The 18,909-nt window shown below is 38.9% G+C and overlaps 1 protein-coding gene across 4 annotated transcripts in view; it reads right to left on the reverse strand.

Moving 5' to 3' along the window:
• Nucleotides 1-6,638: 6,638 nt before the first annotated feature.
• The window catches only part of JMJD1C (jumonji domain containing 1C), a 123,996-nt gene continuing 111,725 nt past the window's right edge, over nt 6,639-18,909 (reverse strand). For all 4 annotated transcript variants that reach the window (XM_081861115.1, XM_081861113.1, XM_081861112.1 and 1 more), the window contains 10 exons: nt 16,942-17,156; nt 16,010-16,288; nt 13,814-13,982; nt 12,870-12,960; nt 12,649-12,779; nt 11,804-11,926; nt 11,058-11,197; nt 9,955-10,131; nt 9,395-9,526; nt 6,639-7,835 (listed from right to left, as the gene is read on the reverse strand). In XM_081861115.1, the coding sequence (XP_081717241.1) occupies nt 7,746-7,835; nt 9,395-9,526; nt 9,955-10,131; nt 11,058-11,197; nt 11,804-11,926; nt 12,649-12,779; nt 12,870-12,960; nt 13,814-13,982; nt 16,010-16,288; nt 16,942-17,156 (1,547 nt within the window). In that variant the 3' untranslated portion in view covers nt 6,639-7,745. The remainder of the gene's footprint in view (nt 7,836-9,394; nt 9,527-9,954; nt 10,132-11,057; nt 11,198-11,803; nt 11,927-12,648; nt 12,780-12,869; nt 12,961-13,813; nt 13,983-16,009; nt 16,289-16,941; nt 17,157-18,909) is intronic.

Here is an 18,909-nt window from a genome sequence, read left to right on the forward strand (position 1 = left end):
AATGTGCAATGGCTTCAGGTGGGGTGATATTTATGAAGCAGGTACTTTGCATGGAGGTCCAAATGTTCCATGTCTGGGTACATGCTCTTCTACCCTCTGAGTTGCATGACTACCCAGATAAGTGATGGAACCTAATTAAGAGTTCTAACAATGAAACTATGCATGGATTCTCAGTAGCAGTATTTGTGCTGTAGCAAACCAAATGTCAACCTGGTCCACTTTCGATAGTAGCCATACAGGTATTGCAAGCAAGACCAAAAGCAGACCACGATGGAGAAGAAAACTCACGCTGCTTGGCCCCAGCTAGGAATCCACTCTTTCTGTTAACAGCTTACTGTGTTTGAGTCATTGCTAGACCTATAAAAATTCTTTATGTGGCCCAGCTAAAGCACAGCATCCTGCCTTCAGCAGGGAGCAGCCTGCATCTGAAAGCAGTGCTGAAAGCAGAACGGTAATGTAAGATTTAACAACAACCATTAGCTGAAATAGCCTAACCCACCATTTTTGTTGGCTAGAGGGTTTCCCTTGAATGCAGAAGATTTTATTATTACATTTATCGACTGCCCTTTTCTCCAATGAGCTTAAGGTGGTGTACATGATTCTCCCCTCCCAATTTTAGCCTCACAACAACCCTGTGAGGTGGGTTAGGCTATTTCAGCTAATGGTTGTTGTTAAATCTTACATTACCGTTCTGATGCAGTCATTTAAAATAGTAGTAACAAATGCCTCCTGTTAGCTATGCTCCTGAAGTGCAATAGTCAATTTCACTGGCTATCTCCAAAATGGGGGGTTATGACGGGCTTTCTCGCCACACACTTGAGCATTTTTGATTGATACTGCTTCCTTTGATTACTACTTCCAGCTGAATCTAAACACTTTCCTTTGGGTCACAGTTCAACAATGAGTCTTGCCTCTTTTCTGTGTCATTTTTAAAAATATCTTTTAGCTCTGGTGAAATAACTGTTTATTCAAAAATGAGAGAAAGCCGCACATAAATTCTGGTCCCGCAATATTATGTTACTTCATAGTAGCTAGGAATAAGAATTTAGAAATTTTATACAAAGAGTGCCATCTGCTGTTTTCTTTACACAGTATTCCAGCGGTTCTGAACTTAAAATCACAAAGTTCAACATACTGCAGGCCCATAACATTACATCCTTTGGCTGTACATCAAAATGTTATGTCATATCACATAAAAATGGTTTACTATTATTTTGTAGGAATATTAGTATTCTATGGGCATTCAATCCCCAGTATGCAATGTAGTATGTGCAAAATGGAAACCATATCCATGATGCTACAATCATAACTCCATCACTGCCCTATGGATAATGACTAGCATGAGAGTTTAATCTCATGGTTGTGGGTTCAAGCCCCATTGGGCACAAGATTCCTGTATTTCAGGGGGTTGGACTAGATGACTCTCATTGTCCCTTCCACTAAAAAGGGCTAATGAAAAATAATGTATTGGCTTTTATAGACAGGTTTTCCAAAGGTTGCAGAAGTCTGTGAACAAGCAGAAAACAAAAGCCAGGACTGACAGAATGTTGAGAGCATAAAGAAAATGATAAGAATGGGGATGGGGATTCAGTGGCCCTCCAGATGATGTTGGACTACAACACCCATCATCCCTGGGTCTTGGCCTTCTTGGCTAGGACTGATAGAATCCTACAACACGGAGAGAGCCACAAGATCCCTATCCCTGTGCAAGAGTAACTCATCTCGAGAGGGAACTTCCATATTCCTGTTGAAGGGTGAAAACTGGAACACCCATCACTGCTGCTACATTTTTTTCTTAAGGGTGTGTGTGTGTGTGTGTGTGTGTGTGACAGTGAAGGACGCACCTGGTTACAACTATACAAAAATCAGGTTTTAGGGGGGCCGATGGGTGGCTCTCACTTCTACATATCAATAGCAACTTGAAATTAATGGACACACCTAGTTTGGTGCAAGATTGCATATGGTGAAAGGCGGTCTGCACCTTTACTAATATTCAATTCAGTGAGTCCCCGCCCCTTTCTACCTTGGGGAACCCCTGCACATCTGCTAGGCCTGTTGCAAATTCAGGGTTACATAATAGGTCAAAGCTCAGTTCATAAAGCCAGATCTCTTGCCTCTCAGTATGAACTGAAAGTGCTTTCTAATACTACAGATGCACAGAATACTGAAAGTTTCATGTTTTTTTCATGGAAGTTCTGCTATCACTAATCTCTCAAACCTTTGGTAAGTGCCTAAGGGTACCACACTGACTCCTGTAACAATTTTAAAAAGTGCTGTAGTTTCTTTTTTAAAACAAAACATAAATCAAATACATTATTTGCCCCAGCTCTTTCAACAAATTAAATACACACATACCAAACAAAACCTTCATTTGAACGTTAAGGGAAGTAGGAGTGATAGATGGCTACAGACATTATTTCATTGTTGTTTCTCAAATATATTGTACATCAGTTTTAGTTAAAAAGTGCTAAGCACAAGAATAAAGGGGATGAAATGTCTATTCAGTGTTACAGTCTATGGCAGACTGGACACAAATAGTCACAACAGCTGTTAATCCATAAACAACTACTATAGCCAATTTCTAAAAAGGCAAAATCCCTCAGGAGCAATATTATTTTTACAATTTTTCAAAAAATAAGAGAACTGGCTAGGTGAAAATTTAAATGCATGGTCTCTGGGACCAGGGCTGGGAGTTGGTTCAAGGTTTTAGGAAATGATCAAGCCTGTACATTCAGAGTTAGATCTTATTTAAGCAATTTTGCTGCTTCTGAGTTGCAGATCTAGATGGAAATCTTTTGATGGCAATCAGGACACTGCTGTGCTGGTCCCACTACAGTCTGAACCTTGAAGTTGTGTGTGATTTTTAAGATCTCTGCACCTATCAGATTTAAATGGGACCAGACATTCATTTCTGCTCAGCCTGTTTGCTCACCACAGCAACCACTTGTCATAGTTGGACCACAGAAATAGTGTCTATGAGTATAGCAGACACATACTTTGCCAAAATATGAGTCATGCTATCCAAGCAAACAGAAAACAAAATTGGTGGCACCTGTACTTCATCACAAAATGAACAAATACATATTCCTGGGAAGAAATTTGGTGTTAAATTGTAACAACTGCAACAATCCATGTAATTTTAATATGTTACTTTTAGCAGATAAAAGGATTGGGAGAGACAGTTTAAAGCAGCTTTGCTTCAAAAAGTATGGGAGAAGAGTGCTGAAGGCGGAAGAGTTTACTAAGTTCATGTACCACCTATCTGCCGCTACACCTGTCTTATCCCAGCTGTAAAGAAAGGCACAGAACTGAACAGGCTGTACCTCTTATGCATTAAAATCACCAGAAGCAACTGTCCTAGTGCACTCCTGTTCACTCCAGCATGAGCTGCATTTTTCAGGTGTATACAATTACCATCTGGTCTGAAGAACACAGCACAATTTATGAAATGCAGGCGAGGGCCAAGAATTCATGGAATTCCTGTTTATAGATGACCATCAGCATGTAGAGTTTAAGGACTTACTAATCTTTCTCATGTCTTCAGTTAGAAATCTATTAACACAATATTGGCAAACAGCCACTAACTTACCTCTAGCAGAGAAATTAATGAAGCATGCTAGCACTAAGAAACACAAAGAGCAAAGACGATTTTGAAACGGTTTATTCAGTACACTGGAAAGGACAATGTTGTTTCTTCGGCACCAGCTACCCACAGCTCACTCTTACAACAGAGATTAGGAGACGCTGAACTGCTATAATCAATTCTAAACTCTTATACAAACCTGTTCAATATTTGACTGTGTCGCTTACATTGCAAATGCATGGAAAGTTTCTTGGTGGAATGCAGACCAAGAAGTGACTTCCTTTCAGGCATGAGCAGAACCTGGGCACTTTTAAATCAACAGCAGAGTGCCGCAGTGTGCTTGAAACAGTCTTTAAATCATTTGATACGCAGATTAACCAATACTTTATACCAGGCATGGGCTGACTTCAGGATCATTGGATCTGCATTTGTTTTCTACTAGAAACAAAGGAACACCAACTGGAGCCTGGCATAAAATATGGCATGGGAGCTAAACCAGTTACATGAGAAGTGGAAATCTGCAGTTGAGTCACTACGGATCAAGAGATTGTTGTTGAACTCCTAGGAGTTTAACCATTGATGCGTTGCTGGCTGAGGCTGTTGGGAGCTGGGAGTCTATCAACTGGAGTGTCACAGGTCAGCCATCCCTGCTTTACATGGTAACAGTCCAACATCCTCTTTTAACTCTAGCTCTGCTGCTTCAATGATTCAGCATTTACCTAGGTTAATAGTTACAGTTGCGTAGCCACAAGGCAGTTTCATACACCAATATTGGGCCCAGTTCAGAAACTCAAGAACTGGGTGGTGACAGCCAAAATATGGTGGGGGGGAAACAGCACACATTATTCCACCATGTAGATTGGAATATGAAGGTCCAATTTGTGCAACCTCCTATTTTAAAGCAATAATAATAATAATAATAATAATAATAATAATAATAATAATAATAAGAAGAAGAAGAAGAAGAAGAAGAAGAAGAAGAAGAAGAAGTACCCCACCCATCTGACTGAGTTGCCCCAGTCACTCTGGGCATCTTCTAACACATATAAAAACATAATAAAACATTAAACATTAAAAAGCTTCCCTATACAGTGCTGCCTTCAGGTATCAAGCATATCAAGTGACTGCCTTGTAAACCTGCCAACTCCACCAGACCAAGATTGTTTCCACATAAATGAATGTCTGAACTGGGCCTTAGAATTCTAATTTTTTTAAGTCTGCAGCATGTTTATGCATTTGTGTGTTTTACCTTTGCTATTGCCTAGGTTGTAGCTGAAAACACATATGCAACAGACTAAACAGGAAATTTTTGATCATGTGGTTCCATCATGTAATATTTGCCATATTCTGTTTGCTTGTGGTCTCTCTTTCCTAGTTAAAATGTATTAGTTACTATGGAAACATTGCAGTTGTTACAGGGTGAGCATAATGATACATTTAATTATAAAATCATTTCATAAATAAAATGCATGAAATCAACACAGTAGGTCTACCTAAACGTATTAACCACAATTATCCAAACACTATACTCCAATGTATCCATTTGAAAACACTCTGAAGTGCATCTCCATACAAAGAGAATGTTTCATTTTCTGCATCTCAACAGGATTTCATTCTGTCTACTCCTTCCCCTAGCAAAGTGTGTAGACACACTGGGTTGTCCAAATGGCAGGCGGGAAGGAGTCCTGCCCCACCTCCAGGTCTCCCTCCCTACATATTGAGAATTAACAAGCAAATATTCTAGGGCAGATGGCACCTGCTCATTAGACACAATAGGAAATCACACTAAATTCAAGCATGTTAGTCTTGTACCTCTTTTACATTCTAACTGAAGTGCCTAAAGAGGAGGATGTGGGACGCGGGTGGTGCTGTGGTCGAAACCACTGAGCTTGCCAATTGGAAGGTTGGTGGTTAGAATCCCCGCGACGGGTTGAGCTCCCGTTGTTCGGTCCCAGCTCCTGCCAACCTAGCAGTTCAAAAGCACACCAAAAAGTGCAAGTAGATAAATAGGACCGTTCATGTGGGAAGGTAAATGGCGTTTCCATGTGCTGCTCTAGTTTCACCAGAAACAGCTTAGTCATGCTGGCCACATGACCCGGAGAAACTGTCTGCGGACAAATGTCGGCTCCCTCGACCAGTAAAACGAGATGAGTGCCGCAACCCCAGAGTCATTCGCAACTGGACTTAACTGTCAGGGGTCCTTTACCTTTAAAGAGGATGGGTTGTCCTCCACAGCCACTTGGTGGAGCTTCAACCATCCAAGACACATCTACATCTTATGTTTACTATCAAGGATCTCTCACATAAACTTCAGGATGTGTTCAATCTTCCATACATATCTAGAGATGGTAACCTTCTCTTCCTTCAAGGCCAGTTATGTCAAGGTAAGGTTTTGCTACCTGCAAAGGAATAGCAGATCCAACAAAAAGGCACAAGGGTTCTGATCAGCCACCTAGAGGGTATTTGCAGTCTCTCTCCAGTCTCCAGCCTTTCCCCCCATGAAAGCTCTATGGCTAGAGTGGAGATTCTTATTCCTTTGGCTATTGACTAAGAGGACCAACAACATGCTGTACGTACCACAATAATGTATAGTTAGCCCCTAACTGATGCAATTATCAGAGAAGCCTGAAACCTTGCCAAAACTTTGGCTAAACAATGTCACATCAAATTTACAGACGGAATTTAAAGTAGAACATTTTCAAGTGATTAGATAGTAAATTTTACTTCAGTTATGTTGTGTACCCATTTTGTTGGTAACTTAGAATAAGACTATCAACCTCTAAATACAGTCATTGGGATACTGTGCTTCAGAAGTACACAAAATATTGTAAAATATGCACTATACCAGCAGTGCGAGGAAAGCATGTGAAGACTTCAACTCTTAAATTGTTATTTGTAAATGTGTACATAACTATCATTTCCTAGCACAAAAGTTTGTCAAGGAGTTTGTCATATTTTATGAGTCTGCCAAATGCAATCTTCCTGACTGATAATGAAAGTCCAGGTTTTTTAATATGGTAATTTGAACTGTAATTAACGACAATACATAACAAGGAAGGATTTAATTTTTTTTTATTCTTCATTAGATAAACTTTCTTTGGCTCAGCCAGTTGAACTGTGCTCTAGCACATGTGAGCAGTTTCATATGAAACCTGGAGAGGGCAGAAAGATCCACACTAATTAAACACACAACAATCTGTCATTTACAATAGTCAACATTACAGACATCTGCAACCACTGTGAATGAATGAATGACTCAGACATGTGCATTTTTAACAAATGTGCCACAAAACATGAAAAACACACACAATGAGACAACATTTGATAAAGTCCTTTTAATGGAAAATGTAAAACCCCTTTCAACTTTCAAAGTACAAAGCATGTTTAACACTTGCACTTTTAACAAATTAAAGCAAGCCAATGTTTTAAAAAAATACATCATTGAATGTATATATGTATATATTTACATAGCATATTAAGTTTAATATTTAGCTTTAAAAGTTCACATAAATTTTACCAAAATGAGACAATTTTTAAATAAATTACACCTTTTTGAAAATGTTTTAATTGTACTCTGAATAGCTTCAATAAAATATTGAAGTGTCTGTAATATCTATTTTATATACTTTATATTGTACAAAGTTTACAGTTATTTGGCAGTAATTTTCAGATCATGACATGACTGCTGTGCGGTTTCAGCAATATCCCAAATGCAGGCAATAGCTGGTGTTTGTGTCCTACTCTCACAGTAACTGTCTCAATGTAGTGAAAAATATCCAAGTTATTTTAACCAAACTGTACAAATCACATTTACATTTGATCAACAATAGAGCATAGAATTCTGTGTTTTCTTCCCAAAAAAATAAATACATCTTAAATCTTTGACATTTTGAAAATTTCATTTACAGTATAATACAGAGCAGCAGAGCACTGCTTAGGATTTCCAATCTTTTTTTTAAAAAAACCTCTCGTTTAAATCACAACAGCTGTGATGAGAAGCTAGTTTGTTGCAGCGTCAGTAGCAAGTAAAATACAACAAATATATTTTCTTGGCACTGATGGTTCGTGCAGCTTAGATTAGTGAGTAGATTTCTTTTATCATAAAGGAGAAAAAGGATAAAATACGTTCTTCTGACACAAAAAGGACAGAGAGCGTGCACAATTAATTTTCCTCCATATCTTCTAGTTCATGTTCATGAATCTTCAAAGCTCTCACCATTTCCTTAACTGTATGATACAAAATATTTTTAATCTGTAAAAATAAATTTGGAGAGATTGGTGATTAGCAGGGTACCAGACAATGTAAAGGAAGGCATGAGAGAGGAAAACACTGAAAGGGGAAAAGACTGCATCATTTTGGGAGGTTCTTTGTTTACAATCAAGTGGTGCAAAGATCAATAACACTTTTATAACTTGTATAAGGCCCTGAGCTAAGGTCTAAGCCTGTTCTTTTTAAGGAGAGAACACAATACTGGGTGGGGGCACAGAGCAAGTTCAGTATACCCCAATTGGTTGGCCAATATGGCACTTTCTCCCTGGGGAAAACGGGAGCAGGGGTCGGCAAGGCTTACCTTGCCTGGGCTGGTTCACTGCCGCGGAGCCCCCTCCGTGGGCTAGATCGCAGGCGTGCTTTCCGGCGCTGCAAAAGCGAGTCCCTGTGCCGTGCTGGTTTAGTGCAGGGTGCAGGGACTCGCTGAGCGGGCGGCTCGGGGGCCGGTAAAACGACCCCTGGAGTAGAGTGAGCATATACAAGCCCAAGATGTGCACCTGTCATAACATTATATGGCCTTGTTGGAGCCCATAACCTTGTTCCTGTATAGGAATTATTCTGGATAATAATAATTTACATGCTGCCCATCTGATTGGGTTGTCCTAGCCACTTTGGGCTGCTTCCAACAAATCAAAACATTAAACACAGTAAAGCATCAAACATTTAAAAATTCCCTATACTGTTCTAAAAGCGATGGATCTATTTAAATTGTATTTTAAAATACATCTATAGCATTTGACACATCTGGGTCCTAATTCTACAGGGAAGGGGGAAATGGAGAGTCCATTTTTTTTCTTTACTATGAACCTAATACATAGTTTCCCCCCTCTTATTAAAAAAGGCTTATTTAATTGTTACAGCGGCCATAAGCAGAATTAGCCATGGTTTTCATTTTTTTTTTTTATAATAATTTTTATTCAGTTTTTAAAACACATAATTAAAAAACAAACACATCACAACATACAAACAAACATAAACAAATCAAATCAAACATAAATAAATTCATGATCTTATTTTCTTGTAACTTCTTTCAATCGACTTCCCCTTACCTCCCTTTTGCTGCATCCTTATTTTAAAATTTTTTAGCAACCCTTTAGTCAATTTATCCATTTAGTTCCCTTCATTAAATTCCCATAAATTTGTTAATTACAGCTGTAATTCTCTACTTCTTACCCCTTGACATCTTGACACTCCTCAATTTTACAACAGTTTTTAAGATATATTTTAAATTTCTTCCAGTCTTCTTCCACTGCCTCTTTCCCCTGTAGCCATGGTTTTCATTTTATGCATTTTTCAATTGTAAACTGCCCTGTGATCCTTGGACGAAGGGCGATATAGAAATTTAATAACTAACTAACTAACTAACTAACTAACTAACTAACTAACTAACTAACTAACATGGAAATGCTCAGAAAAGCCAATGTGAAACTATCACAAATGAAAGTGATACTACTGTCTCATATTCAACGCACACATTCAAAGTTAACATGAGGACTGATGTTTCATCAGAAATGGAGTTATGACAAGCACTCATTTGTTACCTGCAGCTTATCATCATAATTGATTTCTTCCTTCGAGAGCCTCAATTCTTGTGTTAAGTGAAATGACTGTATAAGGTGCTCCGGAGACACAAAGTCTTCAGTTACTTGAATACAGCTATGAAAATTCTGTACCTGAGCAAGAAACGGAAACACAAAACAACAACATTCTGAATTGTTCTTGGACAAACGAGAAAAAGTTGTGTTTTTTTTAAGCCAGTGTGCATTGATCAGTTTTCCAAATCACCGAAAAACCCTATTATGCGTTCAAAAACCCGTAGAGTTGCATGCAAATTTTCCAGCTGATTAGATAGGAAAATTGTGTGTGTGTGTGTAATTTTTATCAGCATGAGCATTGCATTTGCTGTAGGGTCAGCCCTCTGACCACCCCACGATTGCTCTCTCTCACATACATATGAGGAGGGGGTGCGCGCACGCACGCACGTACCCCTATTACCGCCTTCACACATCCTCTTGGGTTGCTCCACTCTTGGACACCAAATATTACAACAGCTTGTCCGAGGTATCTAGTGATTCTAGTAAGAATAAATTGATGTTTTTACCTGGTGAAGTGCTCCTGCTGGTAAAACAATGGCATCACCAAGGAACTGGATCAGAGTGCAGGTTTTTACTCCATATTCTTCAAAAAGTCTTTGACGGAGTTTTCTGTTTACATACCAACTCTGGTCACGTATCGGATCATGTTCTGGCAAAACATCTAAACCTTGTTCTTTTGCCATCTGTAATATGTTATAAGCAAAAGTGAATGCTGTGTGGTTTTAAGTAATATCTATGTTCACAAAATCCTTTCATTCTAACATCTTATTTCTAACATAAATACAGTTTCAGTTTCAGAACTCTCCTATGAAACTTTGAAAACCTCAGGGGAAAGTGGGGGACAAACTGCTCCCTCCCCCATGTCTCGTACAGACTGCTTGGGCCGTATCTCAGAGATCTTATTTAAAATATTTATATCCTGACTTTTGGTCGAGGCTCCTACACCTGGCTCGTAATCTAAAATAACTTTACTTAAAGACATAAAAAAATATGAAAAGGAAAAGTAAAAACCAAAAACCTCCAAAACAGAGCTAGAAAAATAACTGAATAAACCGCATTCCATAGCTTTGCTGCTTCTTGGACAAAGAAGCTCTGTCTCAAGTGGTTCTCCACCAGATTACACCTGGTAGAGGAACTAGAACAAAGCTTCCAAGAAAAATCTTAAGGCAGCCTTTCCCAACGTGGAGCTCTTCAGATATTTTGGATTCTAACTCCAACCATACCTTACATTAGTCATGCTGGCTTGGGTTGACGGGAGTTGTAGTCCAAAACATTGAGGGCACCAGGTTGGGGGAGGCTGTCTTAAAGCAGAGAAACACAGATGCAACTGAAGGGAAGAAAACCATCTCACTGTCTGGATAGTCACTTCCTGCGAGGGAGCACAAGTGTACCCAACACTCCCCACCCCAAAAATGAAGGATCCCATCAACAACTCAATGAGTACTGAGCATGCTCAGTGGGCAAGGAATTCTGGCTGACTGTTAGGGGAAAAGAAAGAAAACCTGGGGAAAGATGATGGAAAAGAGTGGCTGGTACCCAGGACACAAGCATTTGCCCATCACAAATCTTATACACAATAATACCAATATACATTCATTGTAAATCTAACCTTCTGTAGAAACTCCCTTATCTTGTCAGCATCCTTGCTGGCATAAATGTGCCACAAAGCACCAGGCAGTTCACTTGAATCCTTCAGTCTTTTTCTTAGAAGATCATCCAAATCTTCCTCTTCAAACTTCTTTAATACCACTGAGAATTCAGAAATGCAATTACTTTCCAGAGCTGGAGAAATTCTTGCTTTAGATTCAACACTTTACCATAAATTTCTCCCTCCTTAACAAAAAGGGGCAGGGTGGAGCAAATCCACATTCACTGAGTAAAAATTATAATGGAGCAAATCTAAAACAATAGGAGTACCAGGGGAAAGCTTAGAAACACCTTTGCTACACAAAGGCTTTCTGTGTCTCCATGGAAAATACCAGAATCCAGTTTGGGGCAATTCACCCTCCCCCAGTGCCACAGTTCAACCTATTCAGAAGGGTTCCCTAATCCTGAGGAGGGACTTTACGAGGGTCTTGGGAAGTGAAGTGAGAAGAGGGGGGCAGAAAGGTTTTTCTTTGCCAAACCCCTTCCATGAGCACTTCCTAGAATATGTCATTACATCCAATAATACTTTGCAAAATGGGGGGTGTGGGATGGGGAGAGTGTCCTTTAATCCGAATGAGCACCAAAGGATTGTTAAAGTATCAAGTGGATTGATTTAGGTTTCATTTACAGGGTGTAGATCAGCTATTAAGTAAGTTGTGCCAACTCATATTTTTCTGTTTAATAAAGATTGTATTATTTTTACTCTACCTGATTTTGAAGGAACGCCATTCCCTTTTGCTATGCCAACACTGACAAGGACGTTCACCACGTCAGATACCTCAATATGAAGATTTGTAGTTCCTATATCATGATCTTTAGCAGCAGCTACACCTTTTTCAAACAGAATATATAGAATATGCTGAAGGGCATTTTAAGGCCTTCACAAATTATCATAGACTTGTAAAATGTTTTCCTGCGAAATTGTTTTCTTAAACAAATGCTGCTTTTATAATGTATAAGATAATGTATAAGGAGTTAGCAGTCTAATATAAATTGCCCACACTTATATCAGATAGCCATGAGAGTGTTATTCAGCTAAGTTTTACTCAGATGAGACCCACGGAAATTAATGAAAATGCCTAAGTTAGGCCCATTAATTTCAATGAACCTACTCTGAGTAAAACTTATCTGAATACCACCCAATTATTTCACTTACATCAGGAGCAGTAATGTGTTTTCTCTCATCTCAATGTACATTGAATATGTACATGTATACTCCCTCCTCATTCATCAGGGAATTCTGTTAAGTGGCCAAGTTAACTGACATCTGTAACTCCCTTTTATCAAACATCTTTATATTACCATGACCACATTATCACATGCTTTGACTCTCTCAAATTTATTGATTCTTCCATTTCCTATAAACTCGCCTTTCTTAACCTTTGCACCTGTTGCTCCTTCTTTGAGATTCCCCCAACCTCTTTATCCCTTCTTCATGCTCATCCCCACTTTTGTGTCTCTGGCTCTTCCAACCACTCAAAGGCGAGAAGGTGTTTAATAATGAGGAGACACAATCCCCTGACCTGACACAAGCAGTATTGTAAGTTACTTACCATATGCACTGCATAATCTGGGCCCTAGATCTGGGCGCACAAAAAAACCTGGCAAGTATGAAGCTAAATTCAGTTTTCCTTCTGGGTTGCAATATTCAGGCAGTGGCAAACATTTTAATAAGTCTTCATATCTGGAAAAAAAGAGTAAAATAGACATAAATAATTTTTCAGTAAACAAAAAGTCCAACCCATCAATTGATGAGCTAAATAATACTAAATACCTTGCAGGCATCATGGTCTTGAAATCGTCTCCTGAAGGAAAGTCTTTCAACTTAAGTATAACTGTTTCTCCATTTTTAATTTTTTGCCGTTCTGCAAACAGTGAAGAGATCAGTGAGTGTGCTACCAGATGGGGGGAAAGAGGATTTTTTAAATAATTGTTTTAAAAATAACTTAGAAGATATCCCATCTTTTTGATCATGGAGTAACAGGGTTGATAAGGCATTTACCAACATCGGGGGGGGGGGGGATCTTGAAATTCCAATTTTTTGGCTTTGATATCTGATATTAAAACTGCTCTACTAGTTAATACTACATTGCAATTCTGTTTGGCTGTATACTCAAATTTTGAATGTATAAAACACACACACACACTAAACATTTAGGCATTTTAGAGATTGAAATACAGAATGGAAGATATTTGAATGTACATACTATACTGTCAAATGTCAAAAAATTGGTTTTCAAAAAACAAAAAAAAAAAAAAAAAAAAACCATTAAAGCAAAATGCACACTATTATATAGCAATACAGATATTTTCCAATTCATGCTCATGCCTGTCACTGGAAGTAATTGGTGTCTCTGATCTGAAATTTTTTTTTTATCAAGGAAGCGGCCTACAGGTTCACATTGAGGTTTTTCTTTTTAAAATAAAATAAGCAGAACATATAATTATGAAATATTACTAAGGCTTATTTTGCATTAGTATATTATGTATAGGGAGGGTCCTGTCAAGTCTAAGTACTTTTCAACTGAACTTAATGGAAAGAATTAAGCACACAATCAACTCTTGGGCAATTAACAGCATCCTGTCCCAAACTAAATCTTCTCTGGCAAATAATGAAAAAGGAAGGACCCCCACAATTCTCTGATATCCTCTTTTTCCAGATTATAGATAGGTAATTTATTTGGGTCTGTTATAGTCCTATACAAATGCACAACATACTTGAAACTTCTTCAAAGCCATCCCAAAATTCCTTGACACTGCCACTGGAAGTAATGCTGTCTTTGCAATTCAAGAGATCAGCTTTGAGATCACCAAAATCTGAACTAATAAAATCTGCCTTCCATAAGCTAGCATTCAGTTTCTTCTGCATTCCAGACACTAACACGGGCTGAAAAGAAAAACAGAAAAGTGGAAATAAGCAAGAGCACTTAAAAAATAGATTCATGCATATTTCCATCAGTCTTGAAAGGACATCTTTTCTTCACTGCACAGAAGTTTAGAATATTAACTGTTCATCAATAAATATTGGGACATCTTCATTTAGGCCTGTGAATAGCATGGTTTTCAGAGTTTCTACTCTTTTCATTTGTTTCACATTTCAAGTTCTTTCTACTATTTCTCAACTCGTTTTCTTAAATGCTGATTTGCAAGACTGCTGTTTATACCACCAAGAGATGAAAATTAGTCCAAACATTAGTAATATCCTCTATGAAGAATTTACTCTCAAAACAATAACCAATAAAACAATTTACCTGCTACTTACTGCATAATGAGACTTCATACTTAGAAGCAATTAATTTGCCAGCAATGGAAATATATAGTGAGATGCAACATTGCGTGAGTGTGAATCAGCTCATGCAATGGGGCTTCTTCATCTCCTCCCCACCGCAGCCCCCTAAATCTGCTCTGGAGAATTGCTGAATGCTCCAGAGCAGGGTTTTTTGACGGGGGCTGTAGGGGAGAAAAGAGAAAACACAAGTCTTGTTTTGTAAGTGGGTTTCTGTTGCACAAGTGGAAAAACATCACCAGATGTTGCCCACTGACGAACCTCAACACAATTAGACTACAACTAACTCTGTTAGTTTTCTTCCTAACTGAGAGTGCAAAAGGAGTTGTTAGGTTGATCTTTACTGAAGTGAAGGCACAAGACTGGGGGGGTTGATCATCAGTGAGCTGCGCACAGGTGAGCTGCATGCAAGCTGCTGGCTAGCCCTGTGGAGCCTCCTTTTATTGAGACAAATATGCAAACCCAAGCAGATACATTTTGGGCTGTGACCTTTACACATCTTCGGGTCCCGAGATCGTGGGGTGGTACAAAGTTATTTTGGCACCTGTTTCCACTGCGTCATTTTCCCCTTGCACAGTGTATGACGGAGACAAAAAGTCTCAGGGACAAAGGTTACAGACAGGACACCGCAGACTGCTGAGACCACAAAAGGTCAGACAGAGGAAATGATGTTCAGACAGCTGTGGCTTGTTGGGGGGGGGTGCCCTGCACCCCAGGGTCACGCGTGCAGGCAGACTGTGGCTGCCTACTGGTGGGGAGTGTGCTCCCTCCGGACCTCCCTGCCCACTCCGCGATATCCCTACACTTTACACATATATACTGAGGTGATATTGCACAACAAACATTAATAGGGAACACTTTAACTGGTCCATAATTCTCAGTATTTACTGTTCTTGGCCTTAACCCACGCTTAAAATTTTGTTAATGCATTAAGTTTTAACTTCAAGACTGGCATTCAAATGATAATACATTGAGCTATGTGACTGGTCACTTTTGTCAGCAGAGACCAAGAACTCTCTCTGATAGTACATCCCTGCTACTGTTGTGGGTTATAGTTCTGCCCCCTTCCGTTATAGCTAAAATACTGTTCTGAAGACTATTTCATGACAAGGAAGTATTGCATAATTTACATGAGGTGCCATGTTGGTGATATTGCATAATCCTTATCTTACTTTCCCCCAGTTAGTCTGGAATAGTCTTCAAGACAAAATGAGGCATCTGTGTTACAAACCATATATAATGAGGCAAGTGGCAGTTAGTGAGGGACTCTGGCTGAAGCGTTAGGAAGTGGTAATCCTTAGGCCAGTGTTTCCCAACCTTGGGCCTCCAGCTGTTTTTGGACTACAACTCCCATCATCCCTAGCTAGCAAGACCAGTGGTCAGGGATGATGGGAATTGTAGTTCAAAAACAGCTGGAGGCCCAAGGTTGGGAAACACTGCCTTAGGCCACATTTGGCTGCATCCACTGACAAATGGATTCTCTTCATTTAAACTCGATAACCCTCATGGTCCCTTCCAACTCTACAATTCTATGAATCTATGAAATGCAACAACAGATCTAAAATTAAGGTGCAAGCATGCTGTCTCATAAGCCCCTTTCTAGGTGCTGAAGGGCATTTTAAACATACCTTTCCTTGCTTCCAACAATCCTTGAAAAGTTTCCAGTTGTTGCTGTTTTTATGATCACTGAGCCACAAAATGTGTTTATCACAGAGCCATGAATGTGGAACATCACTGAACAATGTGCTGCAATCATCTGTAATAATTTTTCTCTCATCCTTTGGCTCATCCTTCACTTCAGATTTTACATTTATCTTTGGTGTTCTATTTGGTGGAATCTTGTTTTCTACAACTGAAGCAATTATGTCCTCAAGAATGTTTGGCATCGTCCTTCCACCTTTGCTACTCTATTGGAAAAATAAAATGAGGACTTAAGCAATATTGAACTTGTCAGGAGGAAACCTTTCATTATCAGACCATAGAAGAGGTGCTACAGTAATAATAATCAATAGTGCAATCAAACTGAAAACTACAATAATATATTATATTATATTATATTCTCATTCATTAAAAAATGATATTCTGATAACAAACTGATACAAACCCCTCTGATTTTTACACAAACAATAAAAGACGATGAGATTGCAGGAGTTTAACTCTTTAATGAATTGCTCGTGTAATATTTACATGCATAGACAGAGCCTTAAAATGTTGTTAATAAGTTTGAACTTTAACTAAGTTAGTTCATAACTAAACTTTTTAAGGGAAACCATGGCAGACTGAGATCCAGAGAATTGCATAACTAACTCCACATGTCCAAGGAACCTTTGGACTCATGAAAAACAGCCCCCTTGTTCTGCAGTGAGAAAAAATTCAAGAGCAGTTAATGAGAATTCCAAATAATAGCATTGGACATGCCCAGGCCCTTAGGTATACAATTTCATTCTATGACGAATATCATACAGTGATAGCAGTTCCATTTAGACATTGCTCTCTAAGCTATATTTAAGTCCTTCTCACTCAAGAACATTTGGAGCAAGGCATTTGGTAACAAACTCACTGCAGTTCCTGTAGAATAAACTGGTGCAAAAGCAATGCCAGCATCTGTAGAGCCAAGACGCAGTTTTCCAGCAGTAGTGGTGAGCAAGTCTCGTAACGTTGAGCCCTGCTCGCTATTTTGAGACAAAGGAGTTGGCATCTTGTAGTTAAGAGATTCTGAACTGTCTTGGTCCTGCTCTTCCTTTGTATGCTTTCCAAGAGGGCAGTCTTTGTTTTCTAAAATAAAAAGGATTAATCGTACATAACTGTGCCATGATACAACATGATACAACAATCTACTTGTAGCGCTTATTGCCTTATTTTTTTTGGGGGGGGGTTATTGGGTTGTTTTTGTTTTTATTTTGATTGTGTATTTCATGTTTTTATGTTGTGACTTTATCCTGTGAACTGCCCTGAGGCCTGTGGGTATAGGGTGGAGGACAAATTTAATAAATAACACTAATATTTCCCTGAACACATGGGGATGAATTAAATCTTCCAAATTAGACCCTATTTTACAATGTAAATGGCATTTGTGACTGTTGAGTGTCCTGTCATAAATGACAAATATGGTAACTAAAAAAAGGCTGGAAACACATGCCATCAGCATATGGTTTTCCTATCATATACAAAAAATTGTTTAGTTTGATGCCTCCAGAAGGTGCCAACACACAAGACTGGAAAATATGTAATTTCCATTGTTTTTTATATTATTAAAAAATAGCAAACTGTGAATGATGACATAGATCAATCATTTACAAGACCAGTTCAGACACAATGGGAACCCACAGTTTTCTGCAATGTGAATTAGTTGTGACAAGCCTTGGTCTTAGGAATTTTCTCCTCCCCTTCTCTTTTCCATGTCAGAACAGATGGCCAGATACACCCACTTTTGTTTAAAACTAATCAAAGTCCCCTGGAGGTGTCAGAAGAACTACGATTTGAGAAAAAGCTGGAATGAGACCACAATATGATCCTGGCCTGTTCTTACTAACCATAGCTTAGCAAACTGTAGTTCCTTGAGTTCATATATCATAAGGAACCAAAGATAGTTTCAAAGTGGAAGCAAAGATTTCTAGTCTCCTCCTTACAGGTATGAAAGAGCAGGAGGAGAAGTATGCAAGTCTGGGGGCCATTCACATTGTGGGGTAACAAGGTTTTCATATGAATCTGACCCTAGTGTTTTGGGAATCCAGTAAGAAATATAACCCGCCCCGCCCCCCCCCCCAATTTCTCATTTTTGTGAAAAAATAACACTAATAGTAGTCTGGTGAGTCTGAAAATTCATAAAAGAAATAAATTACTTTTATTTTCTGGCAAGCTGTTGCGTCCAATCTCAAAATGCTAAAGTAATTTATAGTTATATTGAATGATACTGAAGTTCATGGCCATAATCCAACACTCTTCCAACCACTGACTTCAGTGAATATAAATGTGCCTGTGTGCTGGATTGTGGCTCAAATATATAAATGTGCTGGAAGAATTCATATTCACCACAGCCTCTTCTATGCCCCTAGGCATCCTTCTGTATTTAACATTTTCTGGTTACAGATGGCATTTCTTGCTCACAGAACAGAACAAGGAGGGCATTGAACGAGGGCTGAAGAAAAGAGGCATATGATGTGGCTAGGCTTTTTGTGATAATATTGCACAGGGGATATTCACTACCCTCTCCCAGGACTCCTGAGAAAACACCACCTAGCTCTGCTGTTCCTTAGAAGTAGCATTGTATTACTACTACTAATATTTAAACAAAATGTATATACTGCTTGATAGTAAACAAAACCTCTGTGCGGTTTTAAGAAACAATCTGTAAAAGGAGAGAGGGACCAAATAAGGTGGCTGAAGTTGAAAGCCTGTTCAGGCGTTTGCAGAGCTACATAGTAAACAAATACTTTGTCTTAATGAAACACTAAAGCTTCACTCCTTCACTCCTCCCCCTCCCCAGTTCCTCTTCTTGCAGTATATCCAAGTGTTACTCTACTTCTGC

The sequence above is a fragment of the Podarcis erhardii genome (assembly GCF_964252035.2).
Source record: "Podarcis erhardii genome assembly, chromosome: 5".
In the NCBI taxonomy this organism is placed as follows: Eukaryota; Metazoa; Chordata; class Lepidosauria; order Squamata; family Lacertidae; genus Podarcis; species Podarcis erhardii.